The sequence below is a fragment of the Podarcis melisellensis genome (assembly GCF_964234715.1).
Source record: "Podarcis melisellensis genome assembly, chromosome: 5".
Taxonomy (NCBI): domain Eukaryota; kingdom Metazoa; phylum Chordata; class Lepidosauria; order Squamata; family Lacertidae; genus Podarcis; species Podarcis melisellensis.
The window spans coordinates 1663306-1682521 of record NC_138537.1 but is presented as its reverse complement, the minus strand read 5'-3'; the positions used below and the strand labels follow the sequence as shown (position 1 = coordinate 1682521).

The following is a 19216-nucleotide window of genomic DNA, read 5'->3' as shown; positions in this document are numbered from 1 at the left end:
TTACAAATATCTGCTTCATCCAAGCCCTGAAGCATGACAGGATGCTTAAAAACACCTGCGCTTTGCAGAGGTTGCAATTTTTGGAGAGTGAGCCGGGCCAGGTTCAAAAACTTCCATGATAACCGAGGGAAAGCATTATGGGCTATATCTAGTGCGGCACTAACTTCTTCCACCACTGCAGGAATTTAAGCACTTTCCTCCTGCTTCCCAGATCTGCCCTGGAGGGTTCAGGGAACCCCCAGAAGAGATTTGGGAGGGGTGCATGGTGGGGAGAGGAGGGGAGGTTCCCATGCGCATCTGCAAATCCTTGCGCTGACGAGATAGTTGGATATTTCATAGAATTGTAGACTTGGAAGGAACCCGAGGGACAGCGGTGGAGCTAGCCGCTCGGGCCCCTGGAGCAGCGCACATGCGGGGCACCCGGGGGGCGATTGGTGCCCATTGGGGGCAATTGGCGTGGTAATTGGCACCCATCAGGGTGATTGGTATGACGATCGGCGTCCAGGGGGGCGATCGGCATGGTGATCAGCACCCAAAAGGGATTTTGTCACCCCTCATGGATGCCACCCGGGACACCCCACCCCCACCCCCCTTCCTATGCCCCTGCCAAGGGACACCTACCGTATTTTTCGCTCCATAAGACGCACGTTTTTCCTCCTAAAAAGTAAGGGGAAATCTCTGTGCGTCTTATGGAGCAAATGTGTGGTCCCTGGCAGTGGCGGAGCTGGGGACCTTGGTTCCTGGAGCAACAGGGCCTGGCACGTCGCTCGTGCAAGCATCCCCCGCCCGTGCGAGGGGGTGGGGAGAGGAGAGGCAGGGGAAGAGGGCTTTAGAACACTCCTCAGAGTTCCCTGCGTCCAAGGGGCTCTGTGACTTGCATGAGAGCAGCCAGGAGCCAGCGCGGAGGGGGATCTTTCTCCCTTGCGCGCTCTGTCAAATTGGGACAGGGAACTTTTTTCTTGCTTTCTTCCTCTAAAAACTAGGTGCATCTTATGGTCAGGTGCATCTTACGGAGCAAAAAATATGCTAGTTAAACTCCCTGCAGTTCAGGAATCTCAGCTGAAGAATCCAACCTCTGCTCAACAGCCTCCACAGAAGGAGAGTTGACCTCCTTCCAAGGGAATCCATTCCACTGTGGAGCAGTTTTTGCCCTCAGAATGTTCATTCAGATGTTGCAGGATCCTGAGAGATGTGAGCCTGTCTCAGGCAGTTCTTAAAGGCACACGTGTTTTCTGAGTTTCTGCCTGCCAGAGCCATTCATGTTGGGCTGATGCCTGAGTGTATCTCAGAGACAGCACTGAGGCTCGAGGCTGGAGGGCCTAGCGATTGTTCCCTTGGGGCACAGAATCCAGCCTTTGCTCCAAGCGGCTCCTTCAAGGTCTGCAGAAACTCAAGAAGTAAATTTTCATTTTCCCGTGAAGAAACCCATTCCAAACAAACTTTCCCCTTCGTTCCATCCCATTCTATGAATCAGGCCCCAAACACTTGAGAGGCTGCCTTTTTCCCTACGGACCCTCTTGGATGCTGATGAGATTGATGGAAGGGGCCCTCTTGGTAGCCCTCAGAGGTTTGGGGTGAAGATGACCCAGGGGAGAGGGCTTTCTCTGTGGCAGCCCCAAATCTGTGGGACTTCCTCTCCACAGTCGCCTTCAGTACACAGCTTCCAGAAGATGCTGAAGACCTCACTTCTGACCATAGCTGTCCACTGTCGCTTATTTGGCGGGAAAGTCCCTTATCCCAGCGCCGTGTCCCGCTGCTGTCCCTTATTGATGATGTCCCTTAAATTTCCCGGGTTTCAAAGGAAGCAGCTCCTCTCCCTCCCTCCCTGCTGGCCAGGGAGGAGGGAGGCTCCAACTGTGTTGCTTGGCTGCGTTGCTCACCCAATAAGGAGTCTAAGAACGACTGGGGGGTGGAGCTTGCATGCCTTGCGCCGATCAAATCAGCCGCGTTGCCTGGGGACTCACCTTTGCTCAGTGCTTCCCAGCAGAGAGGTGACGGTGGTTTCCCTTGCTGCATCCCCTTTGCCGGGTTGCTGCGCTGTGGGGACCACTGCTTGAGGCTTCGTTTGGCTGCTGGCTGGGCTCAGAAGTTGAACATACCTGTGCTAGGAAAATCCCTTATTTTGGCTGCTGATCCCTTATTTTCGAGGCTGCTGGTCCCTTAATTTCAAATCTGTAAGTTGACAGCTATGCTTCTGGCATGGGAGCTGCATGTTTTCAGGACCTACCATTTGTTTGCTTTATTTATTTTTAATATTGTGTTTTGATGCCGTAACCTTCCCTAGGACTAGTAAATAATCATGATCCTATTCTGTTGGCAGGGCCTCCAGACAAGGCAACGGTTCCGACGATCATCTCTCCAAATAAGCAAGTCGGTTATGAACTCACACCAGGTAAGGTCTGCCAGCAGCTGCCCGTCCTCTCAGTTTGAAATCTGCCAGTTGAAATGTGTGCCTTCTGTATGTTTGAAACAAGGCGTTGACTGCGGAGAAGGTTTAAAATCGCTTCTGGCTTGACTGCGCAGCTTAGGAAGCTTCCTTGGACGGAGTCAGGCATTAGAATCGCAAAATGATTCTACAGTTGATTCCACTCTGCTGAGTGGAAGGTGAAGTGAAGGTGGAGTCACCTTATTGGAGGAAGAAGTCCAGTCGGGTGGTGTGGTCCCATGGTGTCAAACTCCTCAATGTGGCTCTGGGTGGCCATGACATTCACTCTGTGTGATCTGCCTTGTGGCTGCAGTCAGTGATTTCATCTCAGCTGAGGCGATGGTTCCCCAGCTGTGATTTCAGCTTGTGGAAGCTAGCTGGTGCTGCATAATAATAATAATAATAATAATAATAATAATAATAATAATAATAATTTATTTATACCCCACCCATCTGGCTGGGTTTCCCAGCCACTCTGGGCAGCTTCCAACTGAATATTAAAAACAATACAGCACCAGACATTAAAAACTTCCCTAAACAGGGCCGCCTTCAGTTGTCTTTTAAAAGTAAAATAGTTGTTTATTGCCTTGACATCTGCTGGGAGGGCGTTCCACAGGGTAGGTGCCACTACTGAAGGCCCCCAGCCTGGTTCCCTGTAACCTCACTTCTCGCCAGAAGGCCCTCGGTGCTGGATCTCAGTGTCCGGGCTGAAAGATTGGGGTGGAGACGCTCCTTCAGGTATACTGGGCCGAGGCCGTTTAGGGCTTTCAAGGTCAGCACCAACACTTGGAATTGTGGCCGGAAATGTACTGGGAGCCAATGTAGGTCTTTCAAGACCGGTGTTATATGGTCTCGGCGGCCACTCTTAGTCACCAGTCTAGCTGCCGCATTCTGGATTACATGGTACCTTGGGTTAAGTACTTAATTTGTTCCAGAGGTCTGTTCTTAACCTGAAACTGTTCTTAACTTGAAGCAACACTTGAGCTAATGGGGCCTCACGCTGCTGCAGCGCCGCCGGAGCACGGTTTCTGTTTTCCTCCTGAAGCAAAGTTCTTAACCCGAGGTACTATTTCTGGGTTAGCGGAGTCTGTAACCTGAAGCGTATGTAACCTGAAGCGAATGTAACCCAAGGTACCACTGTAATTGCAGTTTCCGAGTCACCTTCAAAGGTGGCCCCACGTAGAGCGCATTGCAGTCGTCCAAGTGGGAGATAACCTAGGCTAGCATCCCACCTTCGTCGCCAGTGAGGTGTAGGTGGGTTCCCACGAGGCAAGACACAGCGATAACAGCAAGAACCTTTATTTAACTACATAACTGGGAAACGGGCAGAGCAACTGCTTATATCAGTGATGGCCCTACTTGGCCCTCCAGCTGTTTTGGGACTACAACTCCCATCATCCCTAGCTAACAGGACCAGTAGTCAGGGATGATGGGAATTGTAGTCCCAAAACAGCTGGAGGACCAAGTTTGGCCATCACTAGCTTATATACACTCCTGAAAGCCTGGACCACTCCCACTCCCAACGTGATTGGCTGTCTAAACTTCCAATCTGCGAATCGGGACTCAAGAGTTCAATGGGGCCAATGGCAGAGGCCCAAATCCTGAAATGTTCTGTGACTGGACATCATATATCGAATCAGAGCACAGAAGCTCAGAATCCTTAGTCCAGATGGGACCCCTGAGGGTCCTGGAGTCCAGCCCCCTTGCAATGTTGGAACCACGGGTGCAATGGAGCAACAAATCTAAATGTTACCTTTATACGGTGGGCTCGTTTCTGCTCCCTAAAAGTGTGGGGATGTTGTGGGTAACAGGAGAGGCTCTATTGATTACTATTCCTTCCTAACTTGCACTAGCAAGCGTCTTCATATAGCAGAGTGCATCCCCCTATTACACAGCAGGAAGCTGGTTGCAGACTCGTTAGACTCTCTTAAGATAATAAGTAATTCAGTCTGGCTTGCCCAGATTGGGATATGTTCTACTATCCCTGGTAAGACCCCTTTGATCCCTCCTAAAAGAATGAAGACACAACAGTCTTATTCATAGGTGACAAAATGCATCTCTGGGTTATTTGTGGGGCATAGGAATTAGTTCATTTCCCCCCCAAAAAATATAGTTCGGCTCCCCACAAGGTCTGAGGGATGGTGGACTGGCCTATGGCTGCAAAAGGTTGCTGAGCCCTGATCTAGGGCAACCCAGGTCTGCCCCTACCCTGAGGCAGAAAAATCCGCCCAGATCATTGGCCCAGTCCAATTTGGGACTTGGGGTTTGTCCAGAAAGGACGCACACAGCCCTATTGTCTGCTACTGAATGCTCTTCCTATTATTGCATTGAACATTGTTGTTCTTAACCTTGCGCATGCCAGGAGAAGCGCTCGAGATCCGTTGCGAGGTCCAGTTCACGTTCCTGAAGGACTCTCCGCAAGAGGTCTGGTGGATGGTGGACGGGAAGAGCCCAGAGGACGTTGCTGACCTGAAGCTCAACATCACACTGACGTAAGCGCAAAGGATTTCCCCGTTGTCTGAAATGGGGAGGCAGTTTAGTCCAGGGCGAAGGGGGAGATGGAAATCCAGGGGCTGGAGGAAGCACAATGGAGACGTTTGTACAGTGGGTGGTGGAGGGGGGGGGCTTGGGCAAATATCAGTGACTTGCTATAAAAGAGGGGCTGTATAGGAAGACCCCCACCTTCCCTCAGCTGCATCTTAAAGACCTCGCTTCTTTCAGTACTTGTGTGTGTGTGTTGCTATTTAATTGTATTTATTATTACTATGAATTGTATTTCTATACTGCCCTATACCTGCAGGCTTCAGGGCAGTTCACAGGATAAAATCAGAATATAAAACCATTATCAAAATAAAAGCAGCAGCAACCCAGTGACCCCTTTTTGTTCCCATTTGAGAAAAGTCTAAGAAATTGATTGCAGGGCGGGGTGAAAACCTCCATGGATAAATATGAAGTTCCCATAGACAGAGTCTGATCACAGGTCCATCTGTTTGTTTGTTTCATTTACCGTATTTTTCGCTCTATAAGGCGCACCAGACCATAAGACACCCCAGACCATAAGACACCCCTAGTTTTTGGAAGCAGAAAACAAGGGGGAAAAAATTCTGAATCCCAGAAGCCAGGACAGCCAGCAGGATCGCAGCGCAGCAATCCCGCTGGCTGTCCTGGCTTATGGACAGCCGTGCTCCCTTTAAAGAGCACGCGGATGTCAGTATCGCCCTTGAGCCAGTGCCACCAACTGGACTCATCCACTCAGCCCCGACTGGGCTAGGCGAGCTGCGTAGCACTGCCAGAGACCACCCTCAGCACAGGAACAGGTCAAAGTGCTGTGGACTCATAGCTTAGAGCTGAGAGCACCGGATTCACTTCCACAAGAAGACAGTCGTCACACAGCAGAGTATAGCAGAGTACAGCAGAGTATAAACGACTCGGAGAGCAGCTCTGTAGAATATCTTCTTTATTCTATCTACAACTATTATACACAACTATATACAGAGCTAAATGAGGTCTAAACTGAAATGCTGAACTGCACTGAGTGTCTGCAGCTGCTCTTAGCAGCAACTTTATCTATACACACAATCTCTCTCTAACACTCAGTCTCTCTCTCTCTCCGACACTTTGATGTGAGGCTGGAGCAGAATAAGTAGAGAGCAGAAACCGCCCCTCCTCTCTGAAGAATCAGCAGAGAACATCAGCAGGATCTTGGATAAGGGAGGGGTGAAATCTCCTCAGCAGAATGGGTGTGCGTCTCTTGGGGTCTTTTCCCCGAGGAGGGAGAAGGGCAGCCCTTCTCCCTCCTTGGGGAAAAGCCCTGAAGAGCCACACACACGCTCCACACGGCTCTTTAAAGGGAGCGCTGAGCAGAGTCTCCCGCCTGCATTCGCTCCATAAGACGCATACACATTTCCCCTTACTTTTTAGGAGGGGGGAAGTGCGTCTTATGGGGTGAAAAAATACGGTATATCCCATCCTTTTCTCAGCCCCCACCCCGCAATTCACACTACTCTGAATTTTGTGATGCAGTACACCGACTAGAAATAAATCTACAAATGTGTGTGTTAGGAGGAAAAGCGTTTGTATAAAAATTCATAGGTAAGCGAATGCACCATGCCAATACTACTACTACTACTACTAATAATAATAATAATATACTGCTAATAATGATGGTGATGTTTGGAGCAATGTCCACTAAAATGCGTTGAACTTTAGTCTGGTCTTTTTTTAAAAAAAACAAAAGCAAAATAATTGCAAGCCAACATGAAGATGTGAGGAATGGAATGGAAAAAGAGGAATGAAAATAGATTCCTGTCCATCCCTATGTGCAGTGAAACACCCACATGTGTGATCGTCACATCTGGTGATTCCCATCTGGAGTTGCAGATTAATTTTAGTGTGTGCCTTTTCCTGTTCTTGCTCGTTTCAAAAGGCGGAGAGAAATTATCAGAAAATCACAATTATGGCATATGCAAAGAACATAACAAGCATGAGAACATAAGGAGAGTCCTTCTGGATCAGGCCCATGGCCCATCTAGTCCTGGTCTGAATAGACACCCCCAGTGGGAACCCCCCCCCAACAGGATTCAGGCCCCAGAGCCCTCTCCCCTCCTGAGGTTTCCGGAAACTGGGATTCAGAAGTGTTGCTGCTTGCGACTGTAAAGGCAGAGCAGAGCCATCTTGGCTACTCACCACCCATAACCCCTCTCCTCCTCCATGAATTTGTCTAATCCTCTTTTAAAGCCATCCAAATTGGCGGCCACCGCTTTCTCCGGTGGGAGGGAGTTCCACAGATTAACCATGCACTGCACGGAGAAGGGCTGGCGTTTCTCTGGAAAGGGCTCTTGTGCCGGGTTTCCTACTTGCAGCTTCCCACTGGGGCATCTTCTTGGCTCCCCTGGGAACAGGATGCTGGACCAGATGGTCCCCCTTGTTGGAAAATGCCCTAGGGGTGCCTGCAAGCCGCCGGAACTCTGAGCATCTTCTGGTACACGCAGCTCTGGAGAAGGCATCTCCCTTCTCTTCCGGTGCGCTTCTAGCAACATACATCCTAATGATATGTGCACACTAAGCTTCTGGCAGAACACAGCAAGAAGGTGAGACATTGCAGAGCTAATCTACTATTTATTTACACACTATGTACAGACAAAAGCAAAAGTAGAGAGCCAGTGTGGTGTAGTGGTTCAGAGCGGTGGACTCATAATCTGGTGAACTGGGTTCGCGTCTCCACTCCTCCACATGCAGCTGCTGGGTGACCTTGGGCCGGTCCCACTTCTCTGAAGTCTCTCAGCCCCACTCACCTCACAGAGTGTTTGTTGTGGGGGAGGAAGGGAAAGGAGAATGTTAGCCGCTTTGAGACTCCTTCGGGTAGTGATAAAGCGGGATATCAAATCCAAACTCTCCTCCTCCTCCTCCTCCTCCTCCTCCTCCTCCTCCTCCTCCTCCTCCTCTTCTTCTTCTTCTTCTTCTTCTTCTTCTTCTTCTTCTTCTTCTTCTTCTTCTTCTTCATCTTCCATTCTCTCCAGCTCTGAGAGAACAACAGGCACAAGTAAGAGTGAAAGTACATTACAGTGCTATCTCGGGTTAAGAACTTAATACGTTCTGGAGGTCCGCTCTTAACCTGAAACTGTTCTTAATCTGAAGCACCACTTTAGCTAATGGGGCCTCCTGCTGCCGCTGCACGATTTCTGTTCTCATCCTGAAGCAAAGTTCTTAACCCGAGGTACTATTTCTGGGTTAGCAGAGTCTGTAACCTGAAGTGTCTGTAGCCCGAGGTACCACTGTATAAAGTACATACAGCGGAAGAGATAAGACTGTCTTCTGTTTCTCACACAGGCATGTGATTTGCACCAATCGCAAATGCAGCGTCAGAGGAGTGAAATTGCTAACACCCCTTTGACTTCCTCCAACAAGCTCTTCTGGGGTTATTCCCTTAGGGATGGTGGTTCCTGTGGATATTTTCACCCCTTCCCATTGCAAGAATCTCCTGATGTTTTCAGAAAGGAGGGGGCAGAGACTGTTCTTCGCTTTTTCCGCTCCTGCCTGACTCTGTGTGGAGTCTGTGTGTTATCTATGTAGTGATTAGATGGCTGAGTGAGAGCTGTAACCCTCATGCAAGCCAGTACCTCTTTAGTGTTTAGTTTGCAGTAGCTGTTAGAAATAAGCAGAAGTTATGCTTCACAGTTTTCTTCCGTGTTGTTCATACTCTGCTGAGGTTGGTGCTCACAATGGACAGTTGTGGGTCCAGTGCACTTAGACCTGCTTTCCAGGAGCGCAAGGTTTCTGGAAGTGCTCCAGTCGCCTAGCCCAGTCGGGGCAGAACTGAAGGAATGGGTTTCCCAAATCTAAAACTGACTGTGCAGGGGCTGAAATGGGCCCCCCAAATCCCCATTTTTCCTTCTTCAAAGAATCCATTAGCTAAAATCCATTAGCCTGAGCTGTGTAGCACAAACCCAGCTGTATAAACAAAGACCTCTCCCTTATCAGTCCATGAAGGCTGGTAATGACGGATGGCCTTGTCAGTTCCGAGTGGAGCAGGGATGGCACATCTGGGTCTTATCTTACATCCTGACCACACTGACGCACAGACCTTGTCACGTCTGACAAGAGACCCGGGAACGGCGCCAGGAGTGCTCTTAGAGATGGTGACCTTCTTGCCCCAAGATAAGAGTATAGGGACAGAAACAACCTTTCAGGTCAAGAGTACTGAAACAGGAATATCTGTTTATGGTCATGGATGTCAACTTGCGTGTATGAGCTGACGTGGTTGGATTCCTGGGAATAGAGGGGAGAGGGTACCTGGAGGATATATATACTGCATGAAATTTATCATTTATTTGGACTTTCTGTGAACTGACCACGCAAGTGCCTTCTGCTATCCAGAGAGCAGAATAAACTCTTTCTCTACATCAACCTCGCTGTCATTTGGCTTCCTTTCTCCCTTCCAGGAGCAACACAGACCCCACCAGTCGGTAAAGTCTAATAAGGCTACAGAAGCAGTTGTTGAGCCCGGGCGTTGGCATCGGCTCAAAGGCATACTGATAGTCCCTTGGCATCTCAGAGAGCTTCTGAGCTCAGACCTCTCTTCTTCTTTCCCCTTTCCCCAGGGAGATCCCCTCCAGCCTTGGTGAGATGACCATTGTGAAGACTCTGGTCGTGCCCAAGGTCACGGAGAGAGACCTGAAGCGAAACTACACCTGCTGGGCGCACAACCTGAAGGGGACCGTTCACCAGGAGGCCATGGTGAAGATGAAAGGTAAGGGCCTTCTCAGTGGCTGCTCCCAGATGTGGGAGCTCCCTCCCTAGAGGAGCCAGACAGGCTCCTCCCCTGTTTCCCTCCTTGATTCCTCTTCCTTCCAGCAAAGACTCTTTTATCCCATCAGAACTGGCTTTCAACAGCACCGCGCTGTTTTTATGACCTCCATTTTAATAGCTTGTGTCTGTGGTTTTATATATATATATATATATATAGTTTAAATTTTTGGGAGTGGATGGAAAACAAAATAAAATAGGAGTGAAAGGATTGTGGAGGAGATAAAAGTATAAAGCAGAATAGAAGGGTAACTACACACAACCTAACACAAACCAGTGGAAACATCCACATTCTCAGTCTTGCAGAGAACACGAGAAAAACCAGTAGCTAGCAAACTAAAAAGGCCCATCGCTGAAATCTGAAAAAGGGTGTTTGCTTATTTCTAGCAAGTGAATGGGGCGGGGGCTAAAATGGGGGTAACAGCACCACAGAAGAAGGTTGGGAAGTCATCTTTTAGATTGTGCCTTAAATTTGATGTTCATTTGTTTTTTAAAAAAACCTTGAAATTCAATAAAAATTACTTGGCCAAAAAAGAATTCCCTTAGAGCAGTGGTGTCCAAACTTTTTTCAAAGAGGGCCATGTTTGATGAAGTGAAAGGCCGTGAGGGCCGACCAAAGTTGATTGCCTTTTTTTAGGATTGAAGTTGTTGTGATTTGGGGGGGATTTTACCCCAGGAAATGAACTGCCACATGGGCTGGATTAAACCGAACTGCAGGCCGGATTAGGACCCTGAAACGGACTTTGGTCATGCCTGCCTTAGAGTGTAGAAAAATGCAACCTGTGCAGCTGATAGAATTAGTACGACTCATGCAACACGTTGGCGACTAATATACACACAATAATTACCAAAATAATTATACGTTCTTTATCAATCTTCTGAGAAAAATACAAGATCTTGTGCAAAGCCACAGAGAATCCATTGAAACCAGACATTATACAGGTGAAGCTCTGAAAATTAGAATATCGTGGAAAAGTTCATTTATTTCAGTAATTCAGCTTAAAAGGTGAAACTAATATATGAGATCACCTCCTGGCAAATAGAAGGGGAAGAAATGGAGGCAGTGAGAGATTTTACTTCCTTGGGCTCCAAGATCACTGCAGATGGTGACAGCAGCCACAAAATTAAAGGACGACTGCTCCTTGGGAGAAAGATGATGGCAAACCTAGACAGCATTTTAAAAAGCAGAGACATCACCTTACCAACTAAGCTCCATATAGTTAAAGCCATGGTTTTCCCAGTAGTGATGTATGGAAGTGAGAGCTGGACCATAAAGAAGGCTGATCACTGAAGAATCAATGCTTTTGAATTATGGTGCTGGAGGAGACTCTTGAGAGTCCCATAGACTGCAAGAAGATCAAACCTCTCCATTCGGAAGGAAATCAGCCCTGAGTGCTCACTGGAAGGACAGATCCTGAAGCTGAGGCTCCAAGACTTTGGCCACCTCAGGAGAAGAGAAGACTCCCTGGAAAAGACCCTGATGCTGGGAAAGATGGAGGGCACGAGGAGAAGGGGACGACAGAGGACGAGATGGTTGGACAGTGTTCTCAAAGCTACCAGCATGAGTCTGACCAAACTGCGGGAGGCAGTGGAAGACAGGAGTGCCTGGCATGCTCTGGTCCATCGGGTCATGAAGAGTCGGACATGACTAAACGACTAAACAACAACAACAATATATGAGACAGACACATGACATGCAAAGCGAGATATGTCAAGACCAACACCAGCTGATGACATGGCTCCCCAAATCAACACAGACTGTGGAAACTTCACACTGGACTTCAAGCATCTGGCATTGTGTGCCTCCCCAGTCTTCCTCCAGACTCTGGGTCCTTGGTTTCCAAATGAGATGCAAAAGCTGCTCTCATCAGAAAAGAGATTTGGGGAGCCATGTCATCAGCTGGTGTCGGTCCACTGTGCTTCATTAAGTCCAGGGTCAACGCAGCCGTCTACCAGGAGATTTTGGAGTGCAGACGGGCTTTATGGGGATGCTGACTTCATTTTCCAGCAGGACTTTGGCACCTGCCCACACTGCCAAAAGTACCAAAACCTGGTTCAATGCCCATGGGATTACTGTGCTTGATTGGCCAGCAAACTCACCTGACCTGAACCCCATAGAGAATCTATGGGGCATTGCCAAGAGAAAGATGAGAGACATGAGACCGAGCAATGCAGAAGAGTTGAAGGCTGCTATTGAAGCATCCTGGTCTTCCATAACACCTCAGCAGTGCCACAGGCTGATAGCATCCATGCCACACCACATTGAGGCAGTAATTGATGCAAAAGGGGCCCAAACCAAGTACTGAGAACATATGCATGCTTCTACTTCCCAGAGGTCCAGTATTGCTCTATTTGCAATCCTTGTTTTGCTGATTTCATTTAATATTCTAATTTTCTGAGATTGCTAATTTCGGGCTTTCATCAGCTGTACGCCATGATCATCACAATTATAACAAATAAAGGCTTGACATTTCTCGCTTTGCATGTCATGAGTCTATCTCATATATTAGTTTCACCTTTTAAGTTGAATTACTGAAATAAATGAACTTTTCCACGATATTCTAATTTTCCGAGTTTCACCTGTAAGTTCATCTTAGGTTGGATAGGTCGTACGTCTCTGTGGCTTTGCACAAGGTTTTGCATTTTTCTCAGAAGATTGATAAAGAATGTATAATTATTTTGGTAAATATTGTGTGTATATTAGTCTCCAACGTGTTGCATGAGTCGTACTGCCTTAGAGTCTAGGCTACCTTTTAACAATGGTCTCTCCACCCCAACCCCATATTTATTTTGTCCCTTTGTTTTATATAAGCCTCCTTGAGACGTGGTCTGGGGAAAGGGCGGGCTAGAAATAAATCTAATGATAATGAATTATGATGATGATGATGATGATAATCCACAGCGAATGCCCCCCCTTCCTCTTCCCCTGACCCCCACAGTCCCTGTGCCCAGGTACACGGTGGAGCTGGTCTGCGGCTTGGGGGCCACCATCGTCCTGGTGGTCCTCCTGACCCTCGTCTACCACTTCTACTGGCTGGAAATGGTCCTCTTCTACCGGGCTCATTTTGGGACGGACGAAACCATCTTAGGTAAGGGGCGTTGCTGGAGGTGTTCATTTGTTCTTGTTTTTTTAAAATAAATTCTTCTTACGTTTTACAATTTAAGATTCAACACATTTATCGTATGTAAGAAAATACAATAAAACAAAACTCCCCCCACCCCCTGACTTCCCTCAACTTCCCCTTCTGGTTCTTTAACTATTTGCTACTTCTGCTTCATTTTGTCTTATTTTCCATCTTTTAGCTGAAAGCTCTTATATTCTTAACATTTTTATACCAAATTTTCCATATTGTTGTTTCTTAACCTTTCGTTTTCTTCATTGTAAGTGTTTACTCAGACCCTACTAGTGAGTCCATTTCCTTACAATATTTCTGTAAATACAGCATAAACGATTCCCAGTCTTTTTATGAATATTGTCTATGTCTCTGAGTCTTCTGGTGAGTTTCGCCATTTCTGTGTATTCCATGAATTTGACTTGCCATTCTTCTTTCGTTGGTATCTTGTCGTCTTTCCATTTGGGGCTAGTAGACTCCTAGCCGCTGTTGGAAACCCAGCCCTGACAACTCTGAACTCCAGAAATGCTTCATAGTTGCTGAGTCTTATTTTCTAAGTATTTTAATGGTTAAATGTTGCTGCTGATTATTATTATTATTATTAGTTTGCAATGCTTATTGGACATTAAATTGTTATTTTCATTACATTGTTTTGTAGCATTGTTGCATGCCTCTTGGAGTACTTTGTGAAGCATTTCATTAATCGCGGTAATTTTCCCCCAGTGGCATCCAAGAAGGCAAAACGCAACTGCAACATTAAAGCCTTCAATTTGTACAGAGTCAAATAAGCACATTAAATACGTGTATGATTAAATAAATAAATACATTTTAAGCTCGCCTTAAGAGTCGCGGCTGAATGTGGCGGATTATGATAATGTCAGAAACTGCAGAAAGTCTAATTGCTCCTTTGCCTTCCGCCTCTCTGCATTCCCTCCCATCTCTTGCAAGAGCCAAGGGCATTCCTCCGGGCTAGAACTTTAGAATTAAAGGCCACAGGGTTGCCTCTAGCAACCACATAGACCTAGTCAGCCTCCCCCCTTTGGCAGCCTGAAAGCCTCAGTCCCTCTTGCAGATCGGGAATAATAATAATAATAATAATAATAATAATAATAATAATAATAATGGTAAGTAAGCAAGTACAGCTGCAGGGAGCAGGAATGAATGGACAGTTCTCCAAATGGAGAGACGTAGAAAGCAGAGTCCCCCAAGGACCAGGATCAGGGCCTGTGCTTTTTAAACGGTTCATAAACAAGAGAGGCAGCGGTGCGTAGTGGTTAGAGTGTCCAACTTGGACCTGCGAGACCAGGGTTCAAATCACCAACTCACACTCCTTGATGAAAGAAATTGGGTTATAAATGCAATAAGCCACCAGACAGACAAAGAATAAGCAATCTGGAGTCAGCATTGAGCCGTGAGGCAGCCAGGTTTGCTGATGACGCTAAATTCTCCCGTTGCAACAAAATGAGATTGAGCTCGAAAAGGAGCAAGGTGGATGGCTTCAAAAGAGGATTGGGCGAATTCATGGAGGGAGGAGAGGGCAGCTGATGGCTCCTAGCCGCAATGACTCTGCTCTGCCTCTATATGGAGTCAGGGATCCTTCTGAATCCCAGTTGCTGGAAACCACAGGAGGATAGAGGGCTCTTGGGCTCAGATCCTGCTTGTGGGTTTCCTTTCTGGTTGTGAGAACAGGACTGTGGACCTCCATCGTTCTGCCCGGACACTGAGGTCCAGCGCTGAGGGCCTTCTGGCGGTTCCCTTGCTGCGAGAAGCCAAGTTACAGAGAAGCAGGCAGAGGGCCTTCTCGGTGGTGGCACCTGCCCTGTGGAACGCCCTCGCACCAGATGTCAAAGAGAAAAATAACTACCAGACTTTTAGAAGACATCTGAAGGCAGCCCTGTTTAGGGAAGTTTTTAACTTTTGATAGGTTATTGTATTTTAGTGTTCTGTTGGAAGCCGCCCAGAGTGGCTGGGGAAACCCAGCCAGATGGGTGGGTATAAATATTATTATTATTATTATTATTATTATTATTATTATTATTATTATTATTTGGCCTGATCCAGCAGCCAGGCTCTTCTGACGTTGGTGTGGAGCCTCCAGCTCTAGAGACAGTCTATCTGGATTTTGAGGTTCTTCGGGGGCATTTGGCCCCTGTGGGAACAGGACGCTGGTTTAGATGGGGACCCTTTGGCCTGTAATAATAATAATAATAATAATAATAATTTATTTATACCCCGCCCATCTGGTTGAGTTTCCCCAGCCACTCTGGGCAGCTCCCAATGAAGCGTTAAAAACAGTACAGCGTTAAATATTAAAAACTTCCCTGAACAGGGCCTCCTTCAGATGTCTTTTAAAGATAGGATAGCTGCTTATTTCCTTCACAGCTGAAGGGAGGGCTTTCCACAGGGTGGGCGCCACCACCAAGAAGACCCTCTGTCTGGTTCCCTGTAACCTCACTTCTCGCAGGGAGGGAGCCGCCAAAAGGCCCTCGGAGCTGGACCTCAGTGTCTGGGCAGAACGATGGGGGTGGAGATGCTCCTTCAGGTCTACTGGAGTGAGGCCATTTAGGGCTTTCAAGGTCAGCACCAACACTTTGAATTGTGCTTGGAAACGTACTGGGAGCCAATGCAGACCTCTCAGGACCAGTGTTATGTGGTCCCGGTGGCCACTCCTGTATCCATCAGACTCTTACGAGGTTCTTTTTAATGAGTTGCAGGCTGAGTCCTTTTCCGGGCTCTGTGTTGCAAGGGAGCAAGAGTGTTGAGAGACAGAAAGCCCCCCTATTTTCCTGACTTCTCTGCCCCCGCCCCAGCAGGGCCTTTGCTCTCCTGCTGGCACGGGGGCAGAGGCGCCAGAAGCCGATGTACCCGCAGCTACTCCGAACTAACCAAAACCTATCCCCCCCCTTTTTCTTCTTTTTCTCGTCTGCTCGCTTCCCTCTCCGACTGGGGCCGTCAGACGGTAAAGAGTATGACATTTATGTGTCCTACGCGAGGAACGCCGAAGAGGAAGAGTTTGTGCTGCTGACGTTGAGAGGGGTTCTGGAGAACGAGTTTGGCTACAAGCTGTGCATTTTTGACAGAGACAGCCTCCCCGGGGGAAGTGAGTATCTCTGGAGCGTTCAGAGCAGCCGAGAGCAGCAGGATTTCTTGCTTTCACACAAACCGCACACCCACAGACACACACACACACACACAGCCCTTCGGCAAAGAGAGCAAATCGCCACATTTAGCAGCCTTTGCGGTTAACGTTGGGTTTGAAAGCAGCTTGCCACAACTTTCTTAAAGAAGTCCCCACTGTTATTTTTTTGAAGGGGGGTATTTTGCCCCCATTCCCAGAACCTTCAGGTCCCTATCATCATCATCATTTTTTTAATTTGTATACCGTCTTTCTATCTTGCAATACTCAAGGCGGTTTACAAACTGAAGAAACAAAAAAAGGAACGTCTTATAACAATCTAGTGCAAGACAAAAATGTGACAGTACTTTAAAATAGGCAACCTACATCAAAAAGGTAACATTCAACAGTCATTAGAACAGTATTAAATAATAATAGCATATAAAAGTTAAACAGAAATCCGCTCAACAGTTACAATAAATAATTTCTAATCAATAAAGCAACGACAAGCCACAGTACGTAAGAGAACACAATACATATAATAATTCCTCCTCCAAGGAGGAAGACCCATGAAGAGTGGAATTGTAGGAAGGGACCCCAACGGTCATCTAGTCCAACCCCCTGCAATGCAGGATTCTCATCTATGACACATGACCATCCAACCTCTGCTTAAAAACCTGCAGGGAAGGAGAGTCCAACACCTTCCAAGGGAGTCAATTTTGCTGCCAAACAGCTTTTATTGTCAGAAAGGTCTTCTTGATGTTGTGCCGGAATCTCCTTCCTTGTAACTTGAAGCCTTGGGTTCGAGTCCTACCCGCAAGAGTAGGAGAAGGCAAGCCTGCTCCATCTTTCATGTGGCAGTCCTTGAGACATTTGGAGATGGCTCTCCTATCTCCTCCCAGTCTCCTCTTTTTGAGGCTTCCTCAACCTCAGCCCTCCAGATGTTTTGGGACTACAATTCCCATCACCCCTGACCACTGGTCCTAGACATCATGGAAGTTGTAGTCCAAAAACATCTGGAGGGCCGAGGTTGAGGAAGCCGGGGCTAAACCTACCCAGATCCTTCAACCACAAGGCCTGGTTTCCAGACCCCTTGATCTTCTTGGTCATCCTCCTCTGCACACCTTCCTGCTTGCTAATGCCCTTCACGTCAAGATCCTTTTAAGAAGGATATTGAAAAACTGGAAATGAAATGAAATATTATCCCTGGTTGCTAGGGAGGGGGTACAAGCAGTTGGGACCAGAAGTGGCACCCATCTTTGAAATCGTCTTCTCTGCAGACGTCTGTGTCTGTCAAGTAATGGCAACCGCTCCTGAATCTGGAGAATCTGCTTGTCTCCCCAAATCCCTGACTCGACAGTCAAAGTCAGGAGGGCAGTTGCTTGCCTTTTAGAAAAAGTTGCCCTTGTTCCTTCGCGGTTCCTGCCAAGGGAAATCCAAATGGCGGCTGGAAGATCAAATTCTGCAGGGTAAATGATGAGAATGAATGCGAACCGTTGGGCCTGATCCATGAAGAATTGCCTGTTTATTCTGTAGTTGGCCTTTTTCTGCATATGGTGCTGGTGTGTTAGCTGAAAGTAGCCCAGTGGCAGAGAGGAGAGTCGGAGGATGGGAAAGGACAGTTTGGATGGAGGGCTGGATGGAGAGCCAGGGGCAATGGGAGACTTCTGAGCTTTCTGTACTTAGATTCATGGGATTGTAGAGTTGGAAGGGACCACGAGGGTCATCTAGTCCAGCCCCCTGCAATGCAGGAATCTCTTGCCCAACCCATCACCTTGAGATTAAGAGTCTCTTGCTGTACTGACTCAGCTATCCCAGCTGCAATCATGGGAAAACAGAATTGTAGAGTTGTAAGGGACACCCAGGGACGCGGGTGGCGCTGTGGGTTAAACCACAGAGCCTAGGACTTGCCAATTAGAAGGTCGGCGGTTCGAATCCCTGCGGATGGGGTGAGCTCCCGTTGCTCGGTCCCTCTCCTGCCAACCTAGCAGTTCAAAAGCACGTCAGAGTGCAAGTAGATAAATAGGTACCACTCTGGTGGGAAGGTAGGTAAACGGCGTTTCCGTGCGCTGCTCTGGTTCGCCAGAAGCGGCTTAGTCATGCTGGCCACATGACCTGAAAGCTGTACGCCGGCTCCCTCGGCCAATAAAGTGAGATGAGTGCCGCAACCCCAGAGTCAGCCACAACTGGACCTAATGGTCAGGGGTCCCTTTACCTTTAAGGGACACCCAACAGACATCTAGCCCAACCCCTGTGCGATGGGTCATATTGCAGGTGGTGCTGAGAGGTGAAGATGAGCTCACCTTTGGCTGCCTAGTGATTTCATGCAAGAGGCAGCATTCGAATTGGGGACCTCCTGATTCGCAGCTCAGCCTGTATTCTATGCAAAGTGCTCTCTTAGGCCTGTGGTGTTCCTACCCATGTTGCTCCCCTGCTTTCCGGTGGTATTTTGGAGCATTCCTTTCTGGCTTAGGGCCCTCATATTTACGGGATCGCCCCCCCCCCCCGGGTCTGCCCCGCAGAGGACCTTAAGGTCCATGAATAACCATAGTTTAGAGGTCTCAGGCCCTAAGGAAATCAGATTATCCTCCCCCAGGGCCAGGGCCTTCTCAGTGATGGCTCTGACCTGGTGGAATGCTCTGTCCCAGGAGACCAGGGCCCTGCAGGATTTCACTTCCTTCCGCAGGGGCCTGTAAGACAGAGCTATTCCACCTGGCTTTCAATTTGAACTTAGCCTGATCTTTTATTCCCCTTCCTTCCCTCCACCTCCCTTTTTATGAAGATTCCCTGCTCTGGGATCCCACAGCTAATTCTCCCCCGGTCTCCTCGCTGGCCCAAGTAGGTCTAATTTAGCCAGCTAGCCCTGGTGACCATCTAATGTTTATTGGATGGATTTCCCCCTAAATTGATTTTTGAATTCTGAATTTATTGTTATACACGCTTTATACTGTATTTTATGTTGTTTTTTGTTGCATCAATTAAGTGTTTTAAATTTGTTGTTAGCCGCCCTGAGCCCGGTTTTCTGAACCGGGAAGGGTAGGGTATAAATAAAAATTATTATTTATTATTATTACAGAACTGGGGCATGATCCAAACCTTACGTTAAGGAGCCGGCTAGCATAGCTTTGCGCCCTCCCTGTAGCAGCCTAGCCCAGAGGATGGGGGGCTGTTCAAGAGTTGTGGGGGGCAAGCTCCTATTCTTCCCAGGTCAAGGTTTGAGGGCTGGCCAGCCTGGGGCCTTCTGTCCAGTTTTGGCCA

At 47.9% G+C, this 19216-nt stretch overlaps 1 protein-coding gene across 4 annotated transcripts in view; it reads left to right on the top strand.

Moving 5' to 3' along the window:
* Window positions 1–19216, top strand: part of IL1RAP (interleukin 1 receptor accessory protein) — a 95432-nt gene that overhangs the window by 54045 nt on the left and 22171 nt on the right. For all 4 annotated transcript variants that reach the window (XM_081910995.1, XM_081910993.1, XM_081910994.1 and 1 more), the window contains 5 exons: window positions 2321–2392; window positions 4788–4917; window positions 9526–9674; window positions 12670–12819; window positions 15800–15943. In XM_081910995.1, the coding sequence (XP_081767121.1) occupies window positions 2321–2392; window positions 4788–4917; window positions 9526–9674; window positions 12670–12819; window positions 15800–15943 (645 nt within the window). The remainder of the gene's footprint in view (window positions 1–2320; window positions 2393–4787; window positions 4918–9525; window positions 9675–12669; window positions 12820–15799; window positions 15944–19216) is intronic.